The sequence below is a fragment of the Danio aesculapii genome, chromosome 20 (assembly GCF_903798145.1).
Source record: "Danio aesculapii chromosome 20, fDanAes4.1, whole genome shotgun sequence".
In the NCBI taxonomy this organism is placed as follows: Eukaryota; Metazoa; Chordata; class Actinopteri; order Cypriniformes; family Danionidae; genus Danio; species Danio aesculapii.
Window position 1 is genome coordinate 48,652,299 of NC_079454.1, and position 22,343 is coordinate 48,674,641.

Sequence of the window (22,343 nt, forward strand, 5' to 3'; positions counted from 1 at the left end):
GGATGTGGACTGTTTGCTCTTATAGTGAATTCCATTTACTCATTAAAATCATTTCACAGGATCTATTTTTGGACTTGTGTTTATTTCTCTCTCACACGTCTCTGGTGAAATTTGTCATCGGGCTAATTTGGTCCGCCGCCGCTCACAGAAAATATTACTCATCAGAAACAAACTGCAGGAAATTGCACAGTTTACAAAGTATACAATACACAGTGGAAACTAATTAATATATACAGGTAATGGTAGCAAAAAGCTGATTAAGAAGCTTTGGGAACGCACCAATATAAAATAACGAAAGAATAGACACACATGTTGCTGTTAGTGGTTGCTTTATGGACTCTTCTTAGGCGTAACGTATTTTATACTGTAAAAAGGCTTATTATATGGCCTTACCCTAGCCCTAACCTAAACCCAACCCTCACAGGAAACCTGTGGCAATTTTTGAATGTCAAAAGACTCATATTGTCAAAAGTTTAATATTGTTTTCAAGTGTTTTGAATGAGGACACCCGTGTCATTATACAAATGTGATTGTAAACCACCAAAACCAATACACTCTCTCTCTCTCTCTCTCTTTCTTTCTCTAATAAACATAATTACCCAAGTCAAACTTTACAGAGTGGTATTTAAGCAAACTTCGATTAACACAGACACGATAAGTCTTCTTCACAATCTAATAATTCCGTTTCAAAACTCTACAGTGATTTAAATGTTTCCAAACCGCTCATGCAGCAACGCGTGATGCTTGTTCCTTTTCTCACCGCTTATCAACATGGACCAATCACAGTAGAGTGTGAGTATAGAAAAATTTACACAATTAATTATTTAAGGATTTAATAGATAGCTGTGAACGATTACGTTTACTATTCTGTATATAATAAAATTTGTATAATAATATGAAAAGATTACATGATATATTGCCTATTTAGCATAGATACAGTTTTAAGCTGTTACCAGATTTAGGATTAACACGATTGCTCAGTGAATTCGATTGCAGATTTAACTATCTACTAACTATCTATTAACTAACTTATTATACTAACTATGATTGTAATGTTACAAAAGTTGCACTTCTAACACTGGTCGCGTTCATTCATAACACTAACAGCGCATGCGCGCTAACTTTAATTCGTGGCTAAAGCGCGCATGCGCATTGCGCTTGGAGAAGTTTGGAGTGATTCGTGGAAGTTTTAGATTTGGAGGAAAAAAAGCACAGCTGAAAGTCGGGAACTTGTAAAATGGCTTTTCGCAGGAGAAACAAGAGTTATCCTTTCTTCAGCCAAGAGTTTCTCATTCAGAATCACGCGGACATTGTCTTCAGTTTGGTGATTTTCATTTTGATTGGGCTGATGTTTGAGGTGAGTTCAGGAGTTGTGGATCTTTTCTTCTTCTTCTTCTTCTTCTCCGAGTCAGCTGTTTTTCTGTCTGTCTGTCTATTTTAACGCATTTAAATACAAACTAAACACTCAGTTTGAACGCCAGAAATGAGCCTTCAAAAAGGGAACACAAAATACAGAAAACATACTTTTATTCGACTCAAGTCACATCATATTTTCTTGGCGTTTTGTAAAAGTAAGTGTCAGACACCGTGTGTCCACTTGTTTGTTTACATTTAAAACACGAAACCACCATCACTTTGGTCGAGAGTTTAAAATAAAACGTCAAACTAAAAGGTACATTGAAAACATTGTCGCCATCACCTGGGCCCTGATGTCTGCAATCTGATGAGGAGGAAGAAACTCCACGTAAACTCCACAAAACATTGTTTATATAACAAAACAAGTGTTATAAGTGTGTGTTTTTGTTAGTTTTATGAAGAAGTTCGTGTTTGTGCTGCAGTGCCACGTCAAATCTCTCGCGCCTCCAGTTTGATTGACATTCCTGAAGAACTAAATATTAACACTAGCCTATTTATATAAACAGACATGATAGAGGTAAAGTTGGTTTTATATTCACACATTCAGGCTTTTTCCTTGATATAATTTAGGAAAAGTATTATTTGCTAATTCTATATAGTGAAGACATATTAGGAGCCAATGACTATCAAAGTACAACATTGTTCACAGCCGTTTAAATGGTGCTAATGTTGTTTTAAAGTCATGCTTGCATACAATTTAGGACTGAATATTCAAAATAACGTGGTAAACAGTATAGGAACTGTTAAATGATGAATGTGCGAATATAAAACTTTACCTCAATAAAGAGACATGCACCATGACCAAAACAGAAACGTAGTGCTTTTAAACTTTCCAGATGTGTAGTTTGCTCAGGTTTATCTTTTAGCCTGGCAGACAGTCAGAAACCCTGAATGAAACTCTCTTCAAGCTTCATTTCAGTCATGCAAACATTATATCTATATATCTATAAACATCTGATCAGGGTTTTCCCCCTTCAGACACCTGCTGCTCTGGACATTCAGACAGCATTTGATTTGTTTTGCATTTTTTTTCTCTCGCAGTAATCACAGTGCTAAAGTGCTAAATGTCACTGTTTTGCATGCTTTATGTATAGTGTTCATGTCAGTCATCTGGTTGGTCCCGTCAGGGTTTTGCGAGACCAACAGCTGTTTAGATGAAAGGAAAATTTTGCAAGATTTTTGTGTGTTTTCACAGCAAAACACAAGAGTTGCAGCAAATACTGCCATACATTTTGTGAAGCAATTATTTTTGGCCACAGAAATGTATATATTTTAAAAATGTCCCTGCAAAATGTTGACAAGGATTTGACTTTACTTTAAAAGTAAAACAATAGACCAAGGCATGGACCGGTATAAGATTCTGACGTTATGATAGCCTTGGATAATAATATCATGGTTTCGCGGTATTGTGATTACTGCTCTAAAATATATTCTTTTTAAATATCTGGGTAAAAAACTAAAACATTTATCTCTTTTAAACACCAATATATTTTATTTTGAGAAACATTTAATATATTTTGGAGCAGTAAACATGTCAGGCTAAATCAGTCAAATGAATTACTGACTTCTGCTGTCTTCATTTGTTTAAAAAAACACATTTCTTTACAATTTAAAACGGCATCTTTGGATATCTTTTCTGCTGGCGATACTGTTGTCCTAAAAAACAAACAAATAAAAAAAGTAAATAGAAAAAATCAAACGCATACCTTAAAAAATGGAAAATAATTTTGACGGTTTAAAAAAAAGAATAATAAAATTAAATAATAATAATCAAGGTTTTTTCAATTTAATTATATTTTTTCCCAAAAATCTGTGAAAACGGTTATCATCCCATGCCTAAATAGACCTCCACAGATCTACTGCGGGACTTTAAGTCTGTGTTCATAAAAAAATAAAATAAAATAAATAAATAAATAAATAATAATAATCAAGATGGCTTTACCCAAAAATGTAAAGGAGAGGTAAAATTTTACTCGCTATTGGTGCACTATAAAATGTCTAGTGGCACAAAGTGTATACAATATTCACAGTTGTTCAATAATCCCAAATTACAAGGTACCAAAATCATAAAAAATAAAGAATAACCAAACAAACAGTAAATGTATAGATGATTACTGTTGGGGGTGACACGGTGGCTCAGTGGTTGGCACTGTTGCCTCGCAGCAAGAAGGTTGCTGGTTCTAGTCCCAGCTGGGTCAGTTGGCATTTCTGTGTGGAGTTTGCATGTTGTCCGCGTGGGTTTCCCCCACAGTCCAAACACATGCACTATAGGTGAATTGACTAAATTAAATTGGCCATAGTGTATGTGTGTGTGTGTATGGATATTTCTCAGTACTGGGTTGCAGCTGGAACGGCATCTGCTGTGTAAAACATATCCTGGATAAGTTGGCGGTTCATTCCACTGTGGCGACCCCGATAAATAAAGGGACTAAGCTGAAGGAGAATGAATGAGTACTGTTGGTTTATACAGTAATCCTGAATGGATCACTTGTATGATTTATTATTTTTTTTTGCGGTTATTTTTGTCAAAATGTTTTTATTTGTTGAGTGTGAAAAAAAAAAAAAAGAGTGTATTATGTGTTTTATGACAGAAATGCACACATTTGTTTACACACACATATTATATATATATATATATATATATATATATATATATATATATATATATATATATATATATATATATATATATATATATATATATATATATATATATATATATATATAAATAAATAAAGTTTTGGGAATCTTATTTGTCATTGTTTTGGATTATCATCTTTCACAGAGTAAAATAATCCATCAAAAGGTGTCTTAATGTTTAAGAAACACAACAACAATTCTTAAGTCTAGCCTTTGTCGTCTATGAAAGCACTTGAGATTTTATTATAACACATGTGATTTTGACTGTGTGTGTGGGGTAAGGGTCACGTCTGTGTGGAAGTGTTTTTTTATTATTATTTTAACATATTTTATCTGACTTTATCTTTTCTATTCTTTATGCAACATCATATTTATTTATTTTTTAATGTTGTTATAATTTAACATTGTTTTAACATTCGAACTTTGTTCTGTCTTTCAGACAACTGCGAAAACAGCCATATTATTCATCCAGCCTCAGTACAACATCAGCCTCATGAGCGCAGGTCTGACACACTCTAAACAAAATCAACAACTATTGGTTCAACATTGTAAATATTTACAGAATGTCTTTAACAAGAGTTTTATTTAGTAAAATGGCCTTTGTGTAATTAATAATTTAATTGTGAAATTTACTTGCAGTTTCAATCAGTGAAAATGATTTCTATAGCAAATATTTGATCTTTAATTGATTCTTCATGAGCTAACGTGTTTATTTTTTTGTTTTCCCGTGTGTTTGCGTGTTTCACCGTCTGTTTGCATGTGTGTGTACATATTTGGATGCACGTGTGTTTGCCTGTGTTTGTTTGTGAATGCTTTTTTTGTGTGCATGTGCGTTTTTTTTTTTTTGTGTTTGTGTGTGTTTGCGTGCTTGCGTTTGTGTGTTTGCGTACGTGGTTGTGTTCGCGTGCTTGTTTACATATGTGTGTTTGCATGCATGATTGCACATGCATGTGTTTGCATGTGTGTATTTGTATGTTTGTTTTGTGTGTGCGTGCGTGTGTGTGTGTTTTTCAGATGGAGAAGTGACTCTGTATCATTACGGATGGAAGGACTGTGCCACTGTGCTCTTCTATCTCTGTATCACCATTATTCTTCATGCTGTGGTGCAGGAGTATGTGCTTGATGTAAGCCCAGTAATGCAGCGTGTCCCATTTAAAGCACTCCTATTATGTACTTTTTATAAAATATAACATTCATACATATGGTTTCCCCAATATGTGTGAGAATCTTCAGCTTAAAATACCTGACTGATATTTATTAAACACCCACATTTATTATACTGTGTTGTAAATGACGGTCCAAACAAAAAAAAAATGTGTGTGTGTGTGGGTGCATCTTTAAATGCAAATGAACGGTCCGCCCCCTTTCTAGTAGAGGGAGGAGCCTTTACTGCTTGTGCCTCTGGTACTCCAGCAACAACAAGCAAAACATCTTTGTGTTTTTAAAAGGCTTGTCAGTTTCAAGACCTGAGATCTATTTTCTGTTTAAATAAATGAAAAATAGTTTCCATTGCCGATTTTTATAGAGTGTGGAAAAAAACAACACGTTCTACTTTGGTCATTTTGTAGCAGGTAGCTTTGTACAAAACATTCACAATATATGCTTACAAAATACAAATTTTAATTATTTATTTGTTTGTTTTATTTTATTTTATTTTTTAAACATGGTTTTTGGTTTAGTGCAAAAATAGCAGTGCAAAAACACTAGCTATATTTCCATCCAAAGATGCAAATTAAATTCATGCACAACTGGAAATGTGCATAAAAGTCGTGGGAATGAAGTAGTATTTCCATCCAACGAGTCAAAGAGAGCTGATTAACGGGCACCAAATATCACCAGTAAAAATGGAATTCGCTGCTGTAGAAGAAGCTGGATGAATCTTTTCTTTATTTAATAAATGACTTGTGCCTCAAAAGATGATACTAACATTCAATCAACGTGGTGGTGTTTAAAGCCATGAGACGCAAAGCACAGGCGCTCTTGATTCTGGAGGTCATTAATAATATAATCACACTAATACTGAAAGGGTTATGGCATTTTAGAATGACCAAAACAACATTTCAGATGTTTTACAGTGTGCTCAGCCTGCTGGTTTGTCCATTCACACACATTTTTATCATCACATGATCTCTCATAACAGTCACATGACTTTTTTTTTTTAATGTGCCTACTGGAATTTGTTTTCCATGGTAGTTTATGTGCATCTTTTCTTATCAAATAAAAAGTTTATCCTACTAATTTATGCGAATGCGGTTTTATGCTCGTATTCAAAATGTGCTTTAAAACAGGTGGATGGAAACATAGCCACGAATAATAAAGGTATTAAAACAAGAAAATACTAAATAAAAGTAAACAAACTGTCAAATGTATGTGCAGGTGTATTACTATAGAGCAGGGGTGCCCAAACGTTTTCTTATAAATGGCCACAAACCAAATTTGATTGAGGCTAGTGGGCCAAAGATAAATATAGTTGCCGTTGGTAATTTCCTAATTTAATTAATAATATAAAAAAATAACTATATAATATTACTTAATACAGTATAATTTGTTTAAATGCATCTTTGTTTTTACTGTAATAAGTTATAAAAATAATCTCGTTTAGGACATAATGGAGTTACACTAGTTTGATTTGCTTACTGAAAAATCTGATTCATCTACAACATTTAATAGAAACATTTCATTTCAGTTTGCTTTTTTTGTAGCTCAGCAATAAAACAAACATGCAAAACAATGTCCGAAAAATGCATAGTGTATTATTTATCTTTTGTGTGTGCATGTTTGCTTTGTGTTTTAGAAAGTAAATCGGCGTCTGCACCTGTCAAAGAGTAAAAACACTAAGTTTAATGAATCTGGGCAGCTGTGTGTGTTTTATCTGGTGTCTAGTGTATGGAGTCTCTACGTCCTCACTACGGTAAGACCAATCACACACACACACACACACACACACACACACACACACACACACACACACACACATTTTCAACCTCACACTGTGTTTTTGTGATGTATTTGACTGTGTTTTGCAGGAAGGACACCTTCTGCATCCCAGCAGCCTTTGGGAGAATTACCCTCATGTTCACCTGAGGTAAAACACACATCAACACTATCACAAAAATCAGATTGCTTTTAATATTTGGTTATTAAATTTAGTATTAATTATAGTACAGTAGTTCAATTTAGTATGTTTACATCTCACATGTCTTGTTTACATCTCACAATTCTGTCACGTTTGAAAATAAATGTTTTTAGCTTTAATTTGCGGTATATAAAGTGAGCAATTCTAAGGAAAAATGCAGAATTATTAGCTATAAAAATATTAATATTTAAAAATTTTTTGTGGAAACATTTTTCCCTAAAAATAGCTTTTTAATTCTCACACTATAATGTGAAATTATTTAAAAATAAATGATAAATATATCAATTGTAAATGACCTGTTTTCTAGTTGTTGTTTTGTTATTGCTTAAAAAAAAAATTCCAAATTTCTAAATTTTCCAGATATAGACAATTTTTCCTTATTGTTATCACTACTATTTTTTTATTTGTTTTTTTGTATTTGTATTAATACAAGTAATATTACACCTTTATTTCTGAAATTTTTCCTAATAAATATTACAAATAAATGTATGTGTGTGTGTGTGTGTATATATATATATATATATATATATATATATATATAAGCATTTCTAAGGAAAACGTCTGAATATTAATATTTTAAAAATGTCTTTGTTGTGAAAACATGTTTCTATAAAATTAGCTGCTTCTCTTACTGTAATGTGAATTTATTTTTAAATATATCAATTGTAAATTACTTGTTTTCTAGTTGGTTTGTTGCATGAAAATTTCAATATTTTTGAACTTTTATTTATTTTTATCCAGATATACATTTACATTTTCTTGTTTTATTGTTATTACTAGTATTAAAACAATAACAGTAGTTATTAATAATAGAAGTAAGATTACACATTTCTTAAATCTTCGCAAAATAAAAAATTAATAAATCTAACGAATGAATGAATGAATGAATATATATATATATTTACTTTTTGTTTATTTATGCATCTTATTTTTGAATATTGAATTTTAAAAAATGTCGTTGCAATTTTCTTGTTTACATCTCACAATTCTGTCACACTTTAAAGAAAAAAAATGCTGAATTGGAAAAAGTGAACTTCAAATTGTGAGATTTTAGCTCTGATTTGCAGGATATAAAGTGAGCAAATCTAAGGAAAGTGAATTGTGATCTATAAAAATATTAATGTTAAAATAATTGTTGTGGAAACATGTTTGCACAAATTTAGCTTCTTAATTGTCTTGCAGTGAAATGACCTGTTTTCTAGTTGTTTTAAAAAGAAAAGATCAAACTTTAATTATTTTTATCCAGATATGCATTTACTTTTTCTTGTTATTACCACTATTATTAGTTTATTTATTTTTTTGTATTTGTTTTAATATAAATAAAATATCACTTATTTTTTTAATCTTCCTGACATAATTAATAAATATAACAAGTAAATTAACTATATATTCAATTTATTTGTTATATTCTTTATTTGTTTTATTTATTCATCTTTTTGAATATTGAATATTGATTTTTATCCCTGAATGAAAATATTAGTCCAAAAAAATTATTGAACTTTAATTTATCTAGATATACATTTTATTGTAATCACTACTATTTATTTATTTATTTTATTATTATTTTATATAAAGATAAAATGACAGATTTCTTCCTTTTTTAATCTTCCTAAAATACACATTTCTTCCTTCACCCAGACCAAGAAGTTTCTTTTCTGAAATCCATTTGTGGATGTTTCCAACTCATTGTAAACACAATATTCACTACTCTCTAAATAAACATATCAAATAAAGCAGTAGTGTAAAAAGGGCAGTGTGTGCTTCAGTCAGATTGAGATTGTGTTGTGCTGTTTTCATCAGATTTCAGGTCAAGTTCTTCTACCTCACTCAGCTGGCGTACTGGATTCACGCTTTACCTGAGCTTTACTTCCAGAAAGTCCGAAAGGTGAGAGAATAGATGGATGTAGATTGTGTGTGTGTGTGTACAGAAACTACAGGAATACATCAGATGACATTCATGATGTTGTTTTATTGTGTGTGTTTTAGGAGGAAATTCCTCGTCAGCTGCAGTACATCAGTCTCTATCTGTTACACATTCTGGCTGCGTATCTGCTGAAGTATGTTAAAAACACACACACACACACACACACACACACACACACACACACACGAAGACACGGTCAATAAATGATCGTATAGTATCTGGTTTGACTATATTAAAAGTCTTTATATGATTTAATATCTTAATATATATTTAAAAGGTGTAATGATCAGTCAATGTCAAACTTGTAATCACACTTGCATGGTAATATTCAGAAAAAATTGCACTCTTCTGTGGTGTTTCTTCATATTTTATCTAGATATCAATTCATGTGTTCTCAAACTGTATATGTATGCATACTGTAAAAATTAAATACATTATTAATAATACTTTTTCAATTAATTGAAACTATTAAACTTAATCAAATTGAATTAATTAATAATTTAAATTAATTTTAAAAATCATTTATAAAGAACTTTTTTCAATTAATAAAAAAATAAATAAAAATCTATCTAATAATTGAAATAATACAATTAATTTAAATTACTAATAAAATAATAATAAAAATAATATTTTTTAAGTAATAAAAAAATAACACTTGTATCAGTGCTTTCCATAGGTTTGAATTATACTTGCGGTGGTAGCCGGATTGAAACACACCATTTACCCACATCACATAGATAGTAAACTATATGCGACAAACAAAACATAATTTAATTTAACAACAATTTAATTTTTATTATGACACTGTTATACACTGTTTCTTTCCAATGGGTTAAAGTCAAAAAAGACTGTTGAAATAAAAAAGCAATCCACTATTTCTCTTACATTTATGCTATTCAGGAGCCATGTGCACCTACTCACAGGTGAAATCTGCTTCTCTCTCTCTCTTTCAAGTTCAAAGCAAACTTGAATGCCAAAGCATTTTAGATATGTTTATAAAATAGCCAATGTAATATATTAACATCATCAAATTAATCAAATGAGAAAAAATGACAGAAAAAGGAAAACCGACAATATCTCTAAAAATAATCATAATTACAAGATTAAACCTGTAGATTATTTAAATAAGGCAAATGCTCTGATTTAAGCACTAATGGTGTGCATATATTTTGCAGCCAGTTTAGACCCGTCATTTTGTCCTCTCCAAGTGTATATAGTAGTTTTTTGCAATCGTTTATATAAAAAAATCTGGTATTTACTTTTTCTCTCGGTCTCATGGCTGTGCGCGCTGTCAGCTGTGAAGTAGTCTTTAATAGAAGAGTAATGCAAAAACGCATATGAGCTTCAGAAAACGAAAGCTGAAGTTGAATTCCGGACATTTTAGGAGAAACACGGGCCGGACGAACTTTTTAAGTCCCAGAAAGGCACGTCTCTGTGGGTCTGCAAAGCAAGCGAGACTGTGAGTGTAGACAGGTCTTGCAGGCACAGAACGAAACGGGTAAACGAGAGAAGATTTTCCACTATCGATCGCGGATGTTTGGTTATACTGGGTGGATACAAAAATTGTAAAAGGATGTTAATCATAGTAAAAAAAAAATGTGTCACTTAATATACTTGGGCAGCTGTTAATGTACCTGGGCGGCCTGCCCAAATAAAGCCTGTGTGGGAAGCACTGCATACTTTAAAAATGTAATATATATTTTTAAATTAATTAAATTCAATTAATTAAAATTATTCTAATAATTAAATTAATAAAATTAAGTTAAATTGATAATAAAATCACCCATAAAGAACTTTTTTCAATAAATTTATTTATTAAAATTAATCTAATAATTAAATTAATACAATTAATTTAATTTAATTATAAGGGTTAGTTTTTAAACACAATCTGTTAATTAGTTATTCTAATAATTTAATTAATAAAATTAATTTAAATTATAAAATCATTCATAAAGAGAACTTTCAGTTAATAAAAAGTTAATTAATTATAATTATTCTAAACTAAATTAAAATTAAATTAAAATAATAATAATATAATTATTAAATATAACATGTACAGTGTATGTATGCATACTTAAATGAAATGTATATTTTTAATAATCTTTTTAAATTAATAGAAAAGTTCATCTAATAATTGAATACATAATATTTATTAAAATAATAAAATAAACAAAATTTTAAAGTAATTACAGTTTTTGTTAGAACTGTGAAATTGTGTGTGCCTGTATATATTTGTGTATACGCACACACACACACACACACACACACACACACACACACACACACAAGAATTTAAGATATTTTTTTATTTGATATAATTATTCTTTATTTTATTTATCTTATTTGTTTTTTTTTATTTATTTTATATATTAGTTTATTAATTTATCTTATCTATTTTATTTGATTGTTTAATTTGTTATTAATCTTATTTATTTGTTATTTATTCATTTTATTTATTTAAATTCATTTTTATTGTACCTTTTTTATGACAATTAATATATGATCAATTAATATAAATCAATGATTTAACATAGATGGTACATTAATCAATTTATATCAAAGCCTGTACTGTAAGCTTTAAAAATAAGTCTTTATTTTAGTAACATTTTAATTATTTCTACTTTAAGTTAATTGCTTTAGAAGCGTTTGATTGATTATTGTTTTCTGATCTGTGTGTAGTTTGACGCGGGTTGGACTGGTCCTGTTGTTTCTGCAGTATCTTTCAGAGATGGGTTTTCATCTGTCTCGACTCTTTTACTTCATCGATGAAAACCACCACAAAATGTGAGTACAACTGGTAACACTTTATTTTGATGGTCCACTTGAGTATTAGTAGACTGTCTGCTTAATATCTGCTGATACTGCTCCCTCAACAGACATTAAACTGACTAGAAGAAAGTTTGCAAGTACATGTCAATTTACACTAACCCTAACCCCAACCAAACAGTCCACTTGTAATCTAATGAGAATTAGTTGGCATGTAGATGCAATGTAACTTAAATTCAACAAACGGACCATCAAAATAGTGTGACCAGAAAACATCCCCAGATATCATCAGGGTGTCTGCAAGGTCTTAAAGTGTTAATGTCTTAAATTTCAAAAACAACATTTTAGATTCACCTTGGGTATGAACAATATTGTGTTGTAGGTCTTAAATCATTTTAAATGGGTCTTAATTTTCCTCTGTCCACCTAAAGCAGGGGTGTCCAAACTCGGTCCTAGAGGGCCGGTGTCCTGCAGATTTTAGCTCCAACTTGCCTCAACACACCTGCACGGATGTTTCTAGAAAGCCTAGTAAGTGCTTGATTAGCTAGCCCAGGTGTGTCTGATTGGGGTTGGAACTAAACTTTGCAGGACACCGGCCCTCCAGGACCGAGCTTGGACATGCCTGACCTAAAGCTACCCAAACAGGCTGACACCCAATCACCAATAATCCATCTCAAAACTTTTTTTTTTTTAATGTTTAAGTTTTTTATCGCAAAGAGAGATCATTCACAACAGCTGATGGACATTTTTACAGCAAATTCTCCAATATAAATTCCCTAATCTGGAAAAGAAAACTAAAGCAACATCCCTTTACATGATTTTTGGTTAGCGCTGTCACCTCACAGCAAGGAGGTTGCTGGTTCGAGTCCCGGCTGGGTCAGTTGGCATTTCTGTGTGGAGTTTGCTTATTCTCCCTGTATTGGCGTGGGTTTCCTCCAGGTGCTCCGGTTTCCCCTTACAGTCCAAAGACATGCGCTATAGGTGAATTGAATGGACTAAATTCGCCGTGGTTGGGCTAACAACCCACCTCTTGCGAAACACCAATATGGTGCGGCTAAATAACAACTTATATGGCCCAGGGAGTAAGTAAATAAATCATAATATTGATTTCTGCTGGATCATGTGACTGAAAGTTCAGCTTTGAATGAAATTAGGGCTGCACGATATTGGAAAAATCTGACATCGCAGTATTTGTTTTGCTGCAGTTATGGATGTAGTCTGAACAGATGATTTCATTAATTTAGATTGACTGTGATGATAAAATGTTTTTTCTTTGCTGTGCATCGACATAAATTATAATAAATTACAAGCAAATATAAATACGACAGAGCAAAACTAAAAGTGAAATAAATAGTGCTTTATGGTATTCTAGTGCTTAACAGTATTCAGATATAAAAATTGAACAAGCAAATGTAAAATACCATGATCACTGGTGTAGAAATAATTTTATTCATTCATTCATTTTCCTTCACCTTTGTCCCTTATTTATCAGGGGTCGCCACAGTGGAATGAACCGCCACCTATTCCAGCATATGTTTTACACTATGAATGCCCTTCCAGCCGCAGCCCAGTAGTGGCACACACCCATACATTCTCACGTTCACACACACACACACTCATACACTACAACCAATTAAGTTCATTCAATATAGCGCATGTTTTTGGACTCTGGGGGTAACCAGAGCACCCGGAGGAAACCCACACCAACATGAGGAGAACATGCAAACTCTACACAGAAATGCTGACTGGCCCAGCCGGGACTCGAACCAGCGACCTTCTTGCTGTGAGGGGACAGTTCAAACCTGTGAGCCACCGTGCTGCCTAAATTTTATACAATAATATGAAAAATCTTTTAATCTTTAATAAGCAATCTAATCATAGCGGATACACACATTGCAGTATCGATGCTCAAACGATATATTGTTCAGCTCTTAATGAAAGAAACAAATGACATTTTTAAGTGTATTCAAATAGAAAACAAATCATTTAAACTGCACTAATATTTCACAATATTTACCTGTAGTTTCGACACGAGGGACTTACGCGTGTGCTTGTGTTTGTAGGTTTGAGATGTGGTCTGTGGGCTTTGTTCTAACTCGTATGATCACTCTGACGCTCATGTTTTTGGCCGTTGGCTTCGGTTTGGCTCGTTCTGAACACCAGACTCTTGATTTGGAGATGGGAAACTTCAACACTCTGTCCATCAGGTGAGACTTTGAATTTCTTTCAATTTTTAAAGTTGCATTTTAGCATATAACATGTAGTTTAATATAGTTTAAAAAATCTTGCAGGTTAGTCTTGGTTAAAATGACCATATTTAAAGGCCACCTATCATGCTAAATTAGCTTTTGTAAAATGTTTAGATGGAAATGTGTGTTTTCTTTAAATCCATAAAATTAAATCAGAATTTAAAACTCTGCTATTTTGATGGTGGACTACACAGGGGTTGGATAATGAAACTGTGAAAGGCTTGATTTTAGAGCACAGTAATTTATTAGTATGGCCTAGGGCAGGGGTGGGCAAACTCGGTCCTGGAGGGCCAGTGTCCTGCACAGTTTAGCTCCAACACTACTCAAACACACCTGAACATGCTAATCAGTGTCTTCAAGATCACTTGAAATCTATAAGCAGGTGTGTTTGATTAGAGTTGGAGCTAAACTGTGCAGGCCACCGGCCCTCCAGGACCGAGTTTGCCCACCCCTGGCCTAGGGCCTCCTTTTGTGGCCAATACACCATCTGTTGGTTTTCGTAATGTCCTGCACAGTGGCCAGAGGGATTTTGAGCCATTCTTCTTGTAGAATAGTGGCCTGTCACTACATGATTCTGATAGAGGAAAACATTTCCTGACTCACTCCTCCAAAACACCTCAAAGTGGCTCAATAATATTTAGGTCTGGTGACTGTGCAGGCCATAGATGTTTAACTTCACTTTCATGTGTTTATCAAACAGTCTGTCAGCAGTCTTGCTGTGTGTATTGGTGCATTATCGTCCAGATACATGGGACCATATTCAGGATACAATGTTTCAATCATTGGGTGCACATGGTCCACCAGAACGGTTCTGTAGTCCTTGGCACTGGTGCATCCATCTAGCACAAGTATTAGACCTAGGGAATGCCATGATTAGAGTTTAGATTCTCTGCCTGAACCTGACATTCTCTGCCACTATTTTCGGGCCGGGCCAGGCCGTGATCAAGCGTTTGTGTTTTTTTTTTTTTTTTTTTGTCATTAGTAATTAGCCTTATTGGGTGGAGTGCTATTCCATAATTAGAAATATTATACGAATATTTTAGCAAAGTTGGCCTAAGCAACGTGTGTCGGTCTACAGAGTTGCACAATTCACTACGTGTGTCATGCGTAGCAGCGCTCTAGCTCCTGTAACAGCATCTCCTTCTCCACCAGCACACATTCACACCGCATGCACAAGCAGAGGTGAAGCAGCGCGTATGTAGAGCAGATATAGTGCACAGACGTTTGCCTTTCACACCGGCTGCATCTGCAGCGCGCAGCTGATCGGCGGCTGTTGCACAGATCAATCTATCTCTCTATATATTTTATCTAGTTACCCATCTATCTAGCCGGGGAAAAAATACACGCTACTTACGTGTGCGTGAAAGGGGCATAATGATAGCAACAAAAAAGGAGGACGTCCAGGATGAACAGACACATGATGCAGGCTTGCCATGGGAGAAAGGATGATGGTCAGCCTTCAATGTCCTCTTTTATAATGATCCATTCTGAATAAACAGTGCAGTTTACGTGCTTCATTCTTGCTGCATTATTCATTAAGGTCAATCTAAACTAATTTCTGTAGTTTAAACAACTCAGAATTGTAGTTGAGCGTGTTATAACAGCCCACATATTAAATGCTCTGCTTTAAATCGGGCTCAGGCTCATATTTACAGTTAATGTAAAAGTTAGTTAATGGGCCGGGTCAGGCTCGGACACAAGGTGCAAGGGCTTGGGTAGGATTGGGATAAGTTTTTATTTATTTATTTATTTATTTTTTTGGCCTGATTAAAGCTCTAGTCATGATATTGCAGCCCAAACCATCACCGATACCCCCAATTCTTCACTCTGGGCATCAACAGTGTGGGTGAAATGCTTCTTTGGGGCTTCGCCACACCGTAACTCTCCTGAATCTGGGAAAGACAGTGAAGGTGGACTCATCAGAGAACCACACGTTTCACATTGTCCACAGCCCAAGATTTTCACTGCTGGCACCATTGAAACTGACATTTGGCATTGGCACAAGTGACAAAAGGTTTAGCTTTAGGTTTTTTGGATCCAATCGGTGTTAGCACACGGTCATCCCGTTCAGACACATTCCTCTTGCGTCCACAGTTACTCCTGTTGGATGTTATTCATCATTCTTGGTGGTTTGCTGACAATATCCTGGATACTGTGGCTCTTGATGGTCACAAAGACTTGCTGCCTTGGTCACAGATGCGCCAGTGAGATGCACACCAACAATTTGTCTCTTTTAAACTCCTATGTCATCCGTAATGTTGTGTGCAGTGCAATATTTGAAGGGAAACCGTGCCATTACTCTGCTAATTAAACCTTCACACTCTGCTCCTACTGGTGGAATGTGCAATCAATGAGGATCAAATTTATCCATGAAGCCTCAAACACTAAATTGTCCAGTGTTTCAGTTTTATTGTCCAACCCTTGTATTTGTAATACTGATATTGCATATACTAGTATCCTGATAATAACTTTTATATTTTATTGCGTGCAGACCATTATAATACTGTTCTTCTATTGTGTGTTTGTCCTCCAGGCTGCTGGTGTTGTTCGTGGTGTGTTTCACTCAGTCGTGGCTCCTCTGGAAATTTTTCCGTTTCCAGCTGAGCCGAACGCGAGAGCTCCGACTGGAGCAGGCGGCCCGCAAGAGAGCAGCCGCTAAACAGCAGATGCAGCGCACTGTCAAGAGAGACTCGGGTAAGCATACACACACACAAATACATACATCAGCTGTGCAGGTATATCAAGAGAAACTAAAACCCCAAAACACTCTAATCAGTGCTCTTAAAACAACCCTTAACATTTGTTCACCATTTACTCTCCCTCAAGTGGTTCTAAACTTTTATGAGTTTCTTTTTTCAGTTGAACACAGGAGAAGATATTCAGAAGAATGTTGGGGGAAAAAACGTTCATTGACACGATGCGTAGTAGGAACAAAACATACTATGGAAGTCAATGGCTGTCTTCATTTGTGTTCAACAGCAAAAGAAACTCAAAACAGTGGAGGATGAGTAAATGATGACAGAATTACCGTCTTTGGGCTGAACCGTTCTTAAACTTTTCATCAGGACAATTTAAGTAAACAAAATACAAAAAAAAACAAGAAACCTGAAGTCATGTCAGGCATTTAAAAAGAAATGCTCTTATTTTCAGATAATTAAACCTGAAACTGAAGTCACGACAAACCATAAAGACAAAAGGATAGACTAACATTGACATATGAAAATATTTATGAAAAAAACAACAACCTCAATTTAAGTAAGAATGCTATTTCAGTCTGTTACGATCCTTGATGAAAATATGTCTAGGGATTTAAAAGGAGTAACATAAAGATGACCAAAGTATAAACTGGAGGTTAAAATGGCAAGAGAAGACACAACTACAAATTAGCACCGCAAAAGATTTATTGCTCCCACAGTATTTACAATATTTATAAACAATAAGATGAAGTTGAAAAGAACCAAGATAAACCCGGGAGAGGGAACTGAAGTTGTGCTAGCAAAATCAAAGAAATAAAAATATAACAAAAATATTCCCTTAAACTCCTCCCCAAACCACTAAATAAGAAAACAATATGAAAAGAAAAGTCTTCAGCGCCAAAAGCGCCCTGAACTTACACTCATCTGAAAAATAGAAATACAAAATTAGCGCACTTCGCTAACTAGTGTGTCTATACGTCAATAATCCTGCGTGCAAAGTATGTATGTCACGTGACTTACTACATTGTTCCAGATCTCACAGAAGGATTTATAATGGAGCATTAGCGGGCTAAAGATGTAAAAACACACATCAGAACTCTCAAACAAATCTCACTCAAAGTCAACATCAGTAACAGCTACAAAACACACGGACACCACCAAACAGACAACACGTCAAAACAACAACAACAGCAGCAGCAGCTGATCTCTTCCCGTTGCCGCTTCCTATTTAAAGGGCTCTGCAACAAACGTTATTGGCAGAGAGAGAAGTCGTTGTCACATGGTTGATTTAGATTGGCAGTCCTGTCAGCCAATAGTGCTTTGAAGTAGGCAGTACCTGTAAAAATGATAGGGCCAGTAGAGAGAGAGAGAGAGAGAGAGAGAGAGAGAGAAAGTACATACACGCAAAACTGTGCGGTTCATAACACAGTCGTCTAATATATTTGTTACTAATGTTACTTGCAGTAATTTGTGATGTGCTAAATCAGATATGAGCTAGTGCAGGATTTTATTCTGCAAGTTTCCGTCCTGTTGCTTATGCTAAATGGTTGTGAATTGCAGGGTTTTTATAGGTATATATAGATTCACCTGAATATTAGGTTGTAGGTCTTAAATTATTTTAAACAAGTCTTAATTTGTCCTCTGTCCAGGTAAAGCTACCCAAACAGGCTGACACCCAATCACCAATAGTCCATCTCAAAACTTTTTTTTATTGCAAAGAGGGATCATTCACATCATCATTCATTTCATTTTCTTTTCGGCTTAGTCCCTTTATTAATCTGGGGTCGCCACAGCGGAATGAACCGCCAACTTATCCAGCATGTTTTTACGCTGTGGTTGCCCTTCCAGCTGCAGCCCATCTCTGGGAAACATCCATTCACACTCATACACTACGGACAATTTAGCCTACCCAATTCACCTGCACCACATGTATTGGGACTGTGGGGGAAACCGGAGCACTAAATAGAAATCTTTGAAAACCACAACTATTTTATAGCCTGAAATAAACAATGAAAACTGTGTTGTTTTTTTCTTAGCAGCTAGTTGCGAGGAAAATACTAAAACTAATATACAATAATTAAAATAAAAATCTAAATAAATCAATTAATAAGCCATTTAACACAGTAATATAATGGTGGTGCTAACATAACAGCTTGTAAAAATAATATACAATAACTCAAATATGAATAAATATATGAATGGATTATTAGTTGATTTATTGATAAATTTAACACCGTAATCTGCGGTGCTAAAATAACAGCTTCTAAAACTAATATGCGAAAAAAGTTTATGATCTAAATGAATTAATAAATTAAACCATTTAAACCAGTAATATCTGTACTGCTAAAACAACATAACAGAGTGTAAAACTAATATACAATAATTAAAATACAATATAAATTAATAAATATGAAATAAAAATAGTCAATCAATTAATTAATAGATGGCGCAGTGGGTAGCACGATTGCCTCAGCAGGAAGGTCGCTGGTTTGAGTCAGTTGGCATTTCTGTGTAGAGTTTGCATGTTCTCCCCGGGTTAGCGTGGGTTTCCTCCGGGTGCTCCGGTTTCCCCTACAATCCAAACATGCGCTATAGTTGGATTGAATAAACTAAATTGACCGTAGTGTATGAGTGTGTATGGGAGTTTCCCAGTGCTGGGTTGCAGCTGAAAAGGCATCCGCTGCGTGAAACGTATGCTGGATTAATTGGCGGTTCATTCCGCTGTGGTGACCCCCAGATTAATAAATGAATATGAAAATGAATGAATGAATTAATAAAATTAATCCGTTTAACACCAGTAATTTAACGGTGGTGCTAGAATAACAGCTTGTAAAGCTAATATACAATAACTAAAATATAAATAAATGAATAAATAAATGTGTTAGTAAATCAATTAATTAATTCAGCCATTTAATCCAGTTATATTTCAGTGGTGCTAAAATAACATAATAGCTCGTAAAACTAATATACAATAACTCAAATACAAATATAAATTAATAAATAAATGTTATAAATTAACCAATTAATAAGCCATTTAGCACAGTGATATATCAGTGGTGCTTAAATAACAGCTTGTAAAACTAAAATACAATAAATAAAATATATAATCTAAATAAATAAATTAATAAGCCATTTAAACCCATAATATCTCAGTGGTGCTAAAATAACATAATAGCTCGTAAAACTAATATACAATAACTTTAAATGTAAAAAAAAATAATGAATTGGTTTAACAAATAAATTAATGAATTAATACGCCATTTAACGCAGTAATATAACGGTGGGGCTAAAATAACAGCTTGTAAAACTACTAAACGAATAATTTATTAATAAGCCATTTCAATAATACGGTGCTAAAATAACACTGTAGAATGGCTTGTAAAGAGAGTAAGTAAAAACAGCAGTATGTTTAATGAATGGTACCCTTTGAGCTGTACGTTTCCTGTCCTCTGAGCAATAACACTGATGTAGTGTGTGTCAGCGCAGGTGTTGTGTGTGTGTGTGTTCAGATGTTGAGTGTGTGTGTTTTTGTGTTTGTGTCCAGCAGTCGGTCATTATGAAAACGGCCTCCTTAAAGCAGAAAACGGCACGTCTCCTCGAATAAAGAAAATCAAAACTCCATAAACTTCAGCTCATTCCAGCACAGGAAACGCGTCCGGTTTCCACGGCAACAGAGGGTCACCTGCCGGTTCTCAGAGGAAGTGACATCAGCAACTAAACGTCTCTTTCCGCTTTCAGTATTCACGTTGGCTCTTCAGTCTTTCTGTATTAAAGCGCTGTCGTCTCCAGGTTAGCTTTTGTTTTTTGTTTTTGTTTTTCCCTGCATGTCTTGAGGTACAAAAATGCAAACTACAGTGGCCTAGAAAGGACAGACCGAGAGATTTATTTGTTTTACAGTCTGGGTTTGTAATGAACAAAAGATTTACGTGACAATCCGAAAATGAACCCACAAACCTTTTTTTTTTGTTGATGTTTTTGTCTGGTGTGACGTAGGAATAATGTTTTAGTTGTGATAAAAACGACACAATCGAGACCAAACACAGAAAACATTCAGTCTTTGAGTTTCTGCTTTGTAAGGATATGCAGTTTTGATATTTGATTTGTATATGACAATGCTTTATAAATATTGAACCTTTTGGATAGTTACATTTGTTTTGTTGTTCTTTCAGATGCTTAAAGAGTTTGTTTTCCTTTTTATTCTACAGTCTGAACTATGAAAGCCCATTCCGGCCACTGAATGATACATAAAATAAAAATTATGAATTCACAATTCCATGTTATAAAATCACGATTCAGAGTAATAAAGTCACAAATCTAAGTTATAAAGTTGCGATTCCGGGTTATAAAGTGACAATTCTGGGTTATGAAGTCGCAATCCCGAGTTATGAAGTCACGATCCCGGGTTATGAAGTCACGATCCCGGGTTATAAAGTCAGAATTCTGAGTTATAAAGTAACGATTCCGGGTTATAAAGTCAGAATTCTGAGTTATAAAGTAACGATTCCGGGTTATAAAGTCAGAATTCCGAGTTATGAAGTCACGATCCCGGGTTATAAAGTCAGAATTCTGAGTTATTAAGTAACGATTCCGGGTTATAAAGTCAGAATTCCGAGTTATAAAGTCACGATCCCGGGTTATAAAGTCACGATCCCGGGTTATAAAGTCACGATTCCGGGTTATAAAGTCACGATCCCGGGTTATAAAGTCAGAATTCTGAGTTATAAAGTAACGATCCCGGGTTATAAAGTCAGAATTCTGAGTTATAAAGTAACGATTCCGGGTTATAAAGTCACGATCCCGGGTTATAAAGTCACGATCCCGGGTTATAAAGTCACGATCCCGGGTTATAAAGTCACGATCCCGGGTTATAAAGTCACGATCCCGGGTTATAAAGTCAGAATTCTGAGTTATAAAGTAACGATTCCGGGTTATAAAGTCAGAATTCCGAGTTATAAAGTCACGATCCCGGGTTATAAAGTCAGAATTCTGAGTTCTAAAATTGCAATTCTGAGTTATGAAGTCACAATAGGGTATATGCGGAAGGACTTTTAATTTGTCAGTAACCTGGGTTAAGCGCTTCCATTGAACTGTTTGCCCTTACAAAATCAGGGCGTTTAAGGCAGGGATGTCAAACTCAATTCCTGGAGGGCCGCAGCCCTGCACAGGTTAGTTCCAACCCTAATTAAACACAGCTGATCAAAAAAAGTCTTTCAGTCTTGTTTAAAACCTACAGGTTAGTGTGTTGAAGCAGGGCTGGAACTAAACTGTGCAGGGCTGCGGCCCTCCAGGAATTGAGTTTGACATCCCTGGTTTAAGGTCTGTTTTCTTTAAAAATCAGCAATCTCCACTGGCTCATTATACTGGAGTAACATTTTATTTTACCCCAGTATATTCAGTGGAGCTTGTGCACTAGCCTGCTGATCCTGATAGGCGCTTGTGAGTAAATGGCTTTGTCTCATTTTATGCTTCAGCAACTAAATGAATGCCAAAGTCTATTTAATTGATTGTATTTTAAT

General features: G+C 34.4%; 1 protein-coding gene across 2 annotated transcripts; it reads left to right on the top strand.

Annotated features, from left to right (window-relative positions):
• Positions 1 to 1,144: 1,144 nt before the first annotated feature.
• On the top strand, positions 1,145 to 20,973 carry tram2 (translocation associated membrane protein 2). 2 transcript variants are annotated; one of them, XM_056445399.1, is made up of 11 exons: positions 1,145 to 1,357; positions 4,496 to 4,559; positions 5,071 to 5,180; positions 6,851 to 6,967; positions 7,083 to 7,141; positions 8,993 to 9,077; positions 9,179 to 9,249; positions 11,796 to 11,900; positions 13,946 to 14,089; positions 16,665 to 16,825; positions 20,372 to 20,973. In XM_056445399.1, exons 1-11 carry the CDS (start codon positions 1,238 to 1,240, stop codon positions 20,449 to 20,451), a joined length of 1,116 nt encoding a protein of 371 aa, XP_056301374.1. In that variant the 5' UTR covers positions 1,145 to 1,237; the 3' UTR covers positions 20,452 to 20,973. The 2 variants fall into 2 exon arrangements, with proteins under 2 accessions (XP_056301374.1, XP_056301375.1); XM_056445400.1 differs by having other exon boundaries at positions 20,375 to 20,973.
• Positions 20,974 to 22,343: the final 1,370 nt, after the last annotated feature.

Bases quoted from the DNA above. Each gene is read 5' to 3' on its own strand.
- tram2 (XM_056445399.1), top strand. From the start codon at position 1,238: ATGGCTTTTCGCAGGAGAAACAAGAGTTATCCTTTCTTCAGCCAAGAG. The intron at 5,181-6,850 runs GTAAGCCCAGTA...TTTGTGTTTTAG, and splicing joins TGCAGGAGTATGTGCTTGAT to AAAGTAAATCGGCGTCTGCA. The intron at 14,090-16,664 runs GTGAGACTTTGA...TTTGTCCTCCAG, and splicing joins TTCAACACTCTGTCCATCAG to GCTGCTGGTGTTGTTCGTGG.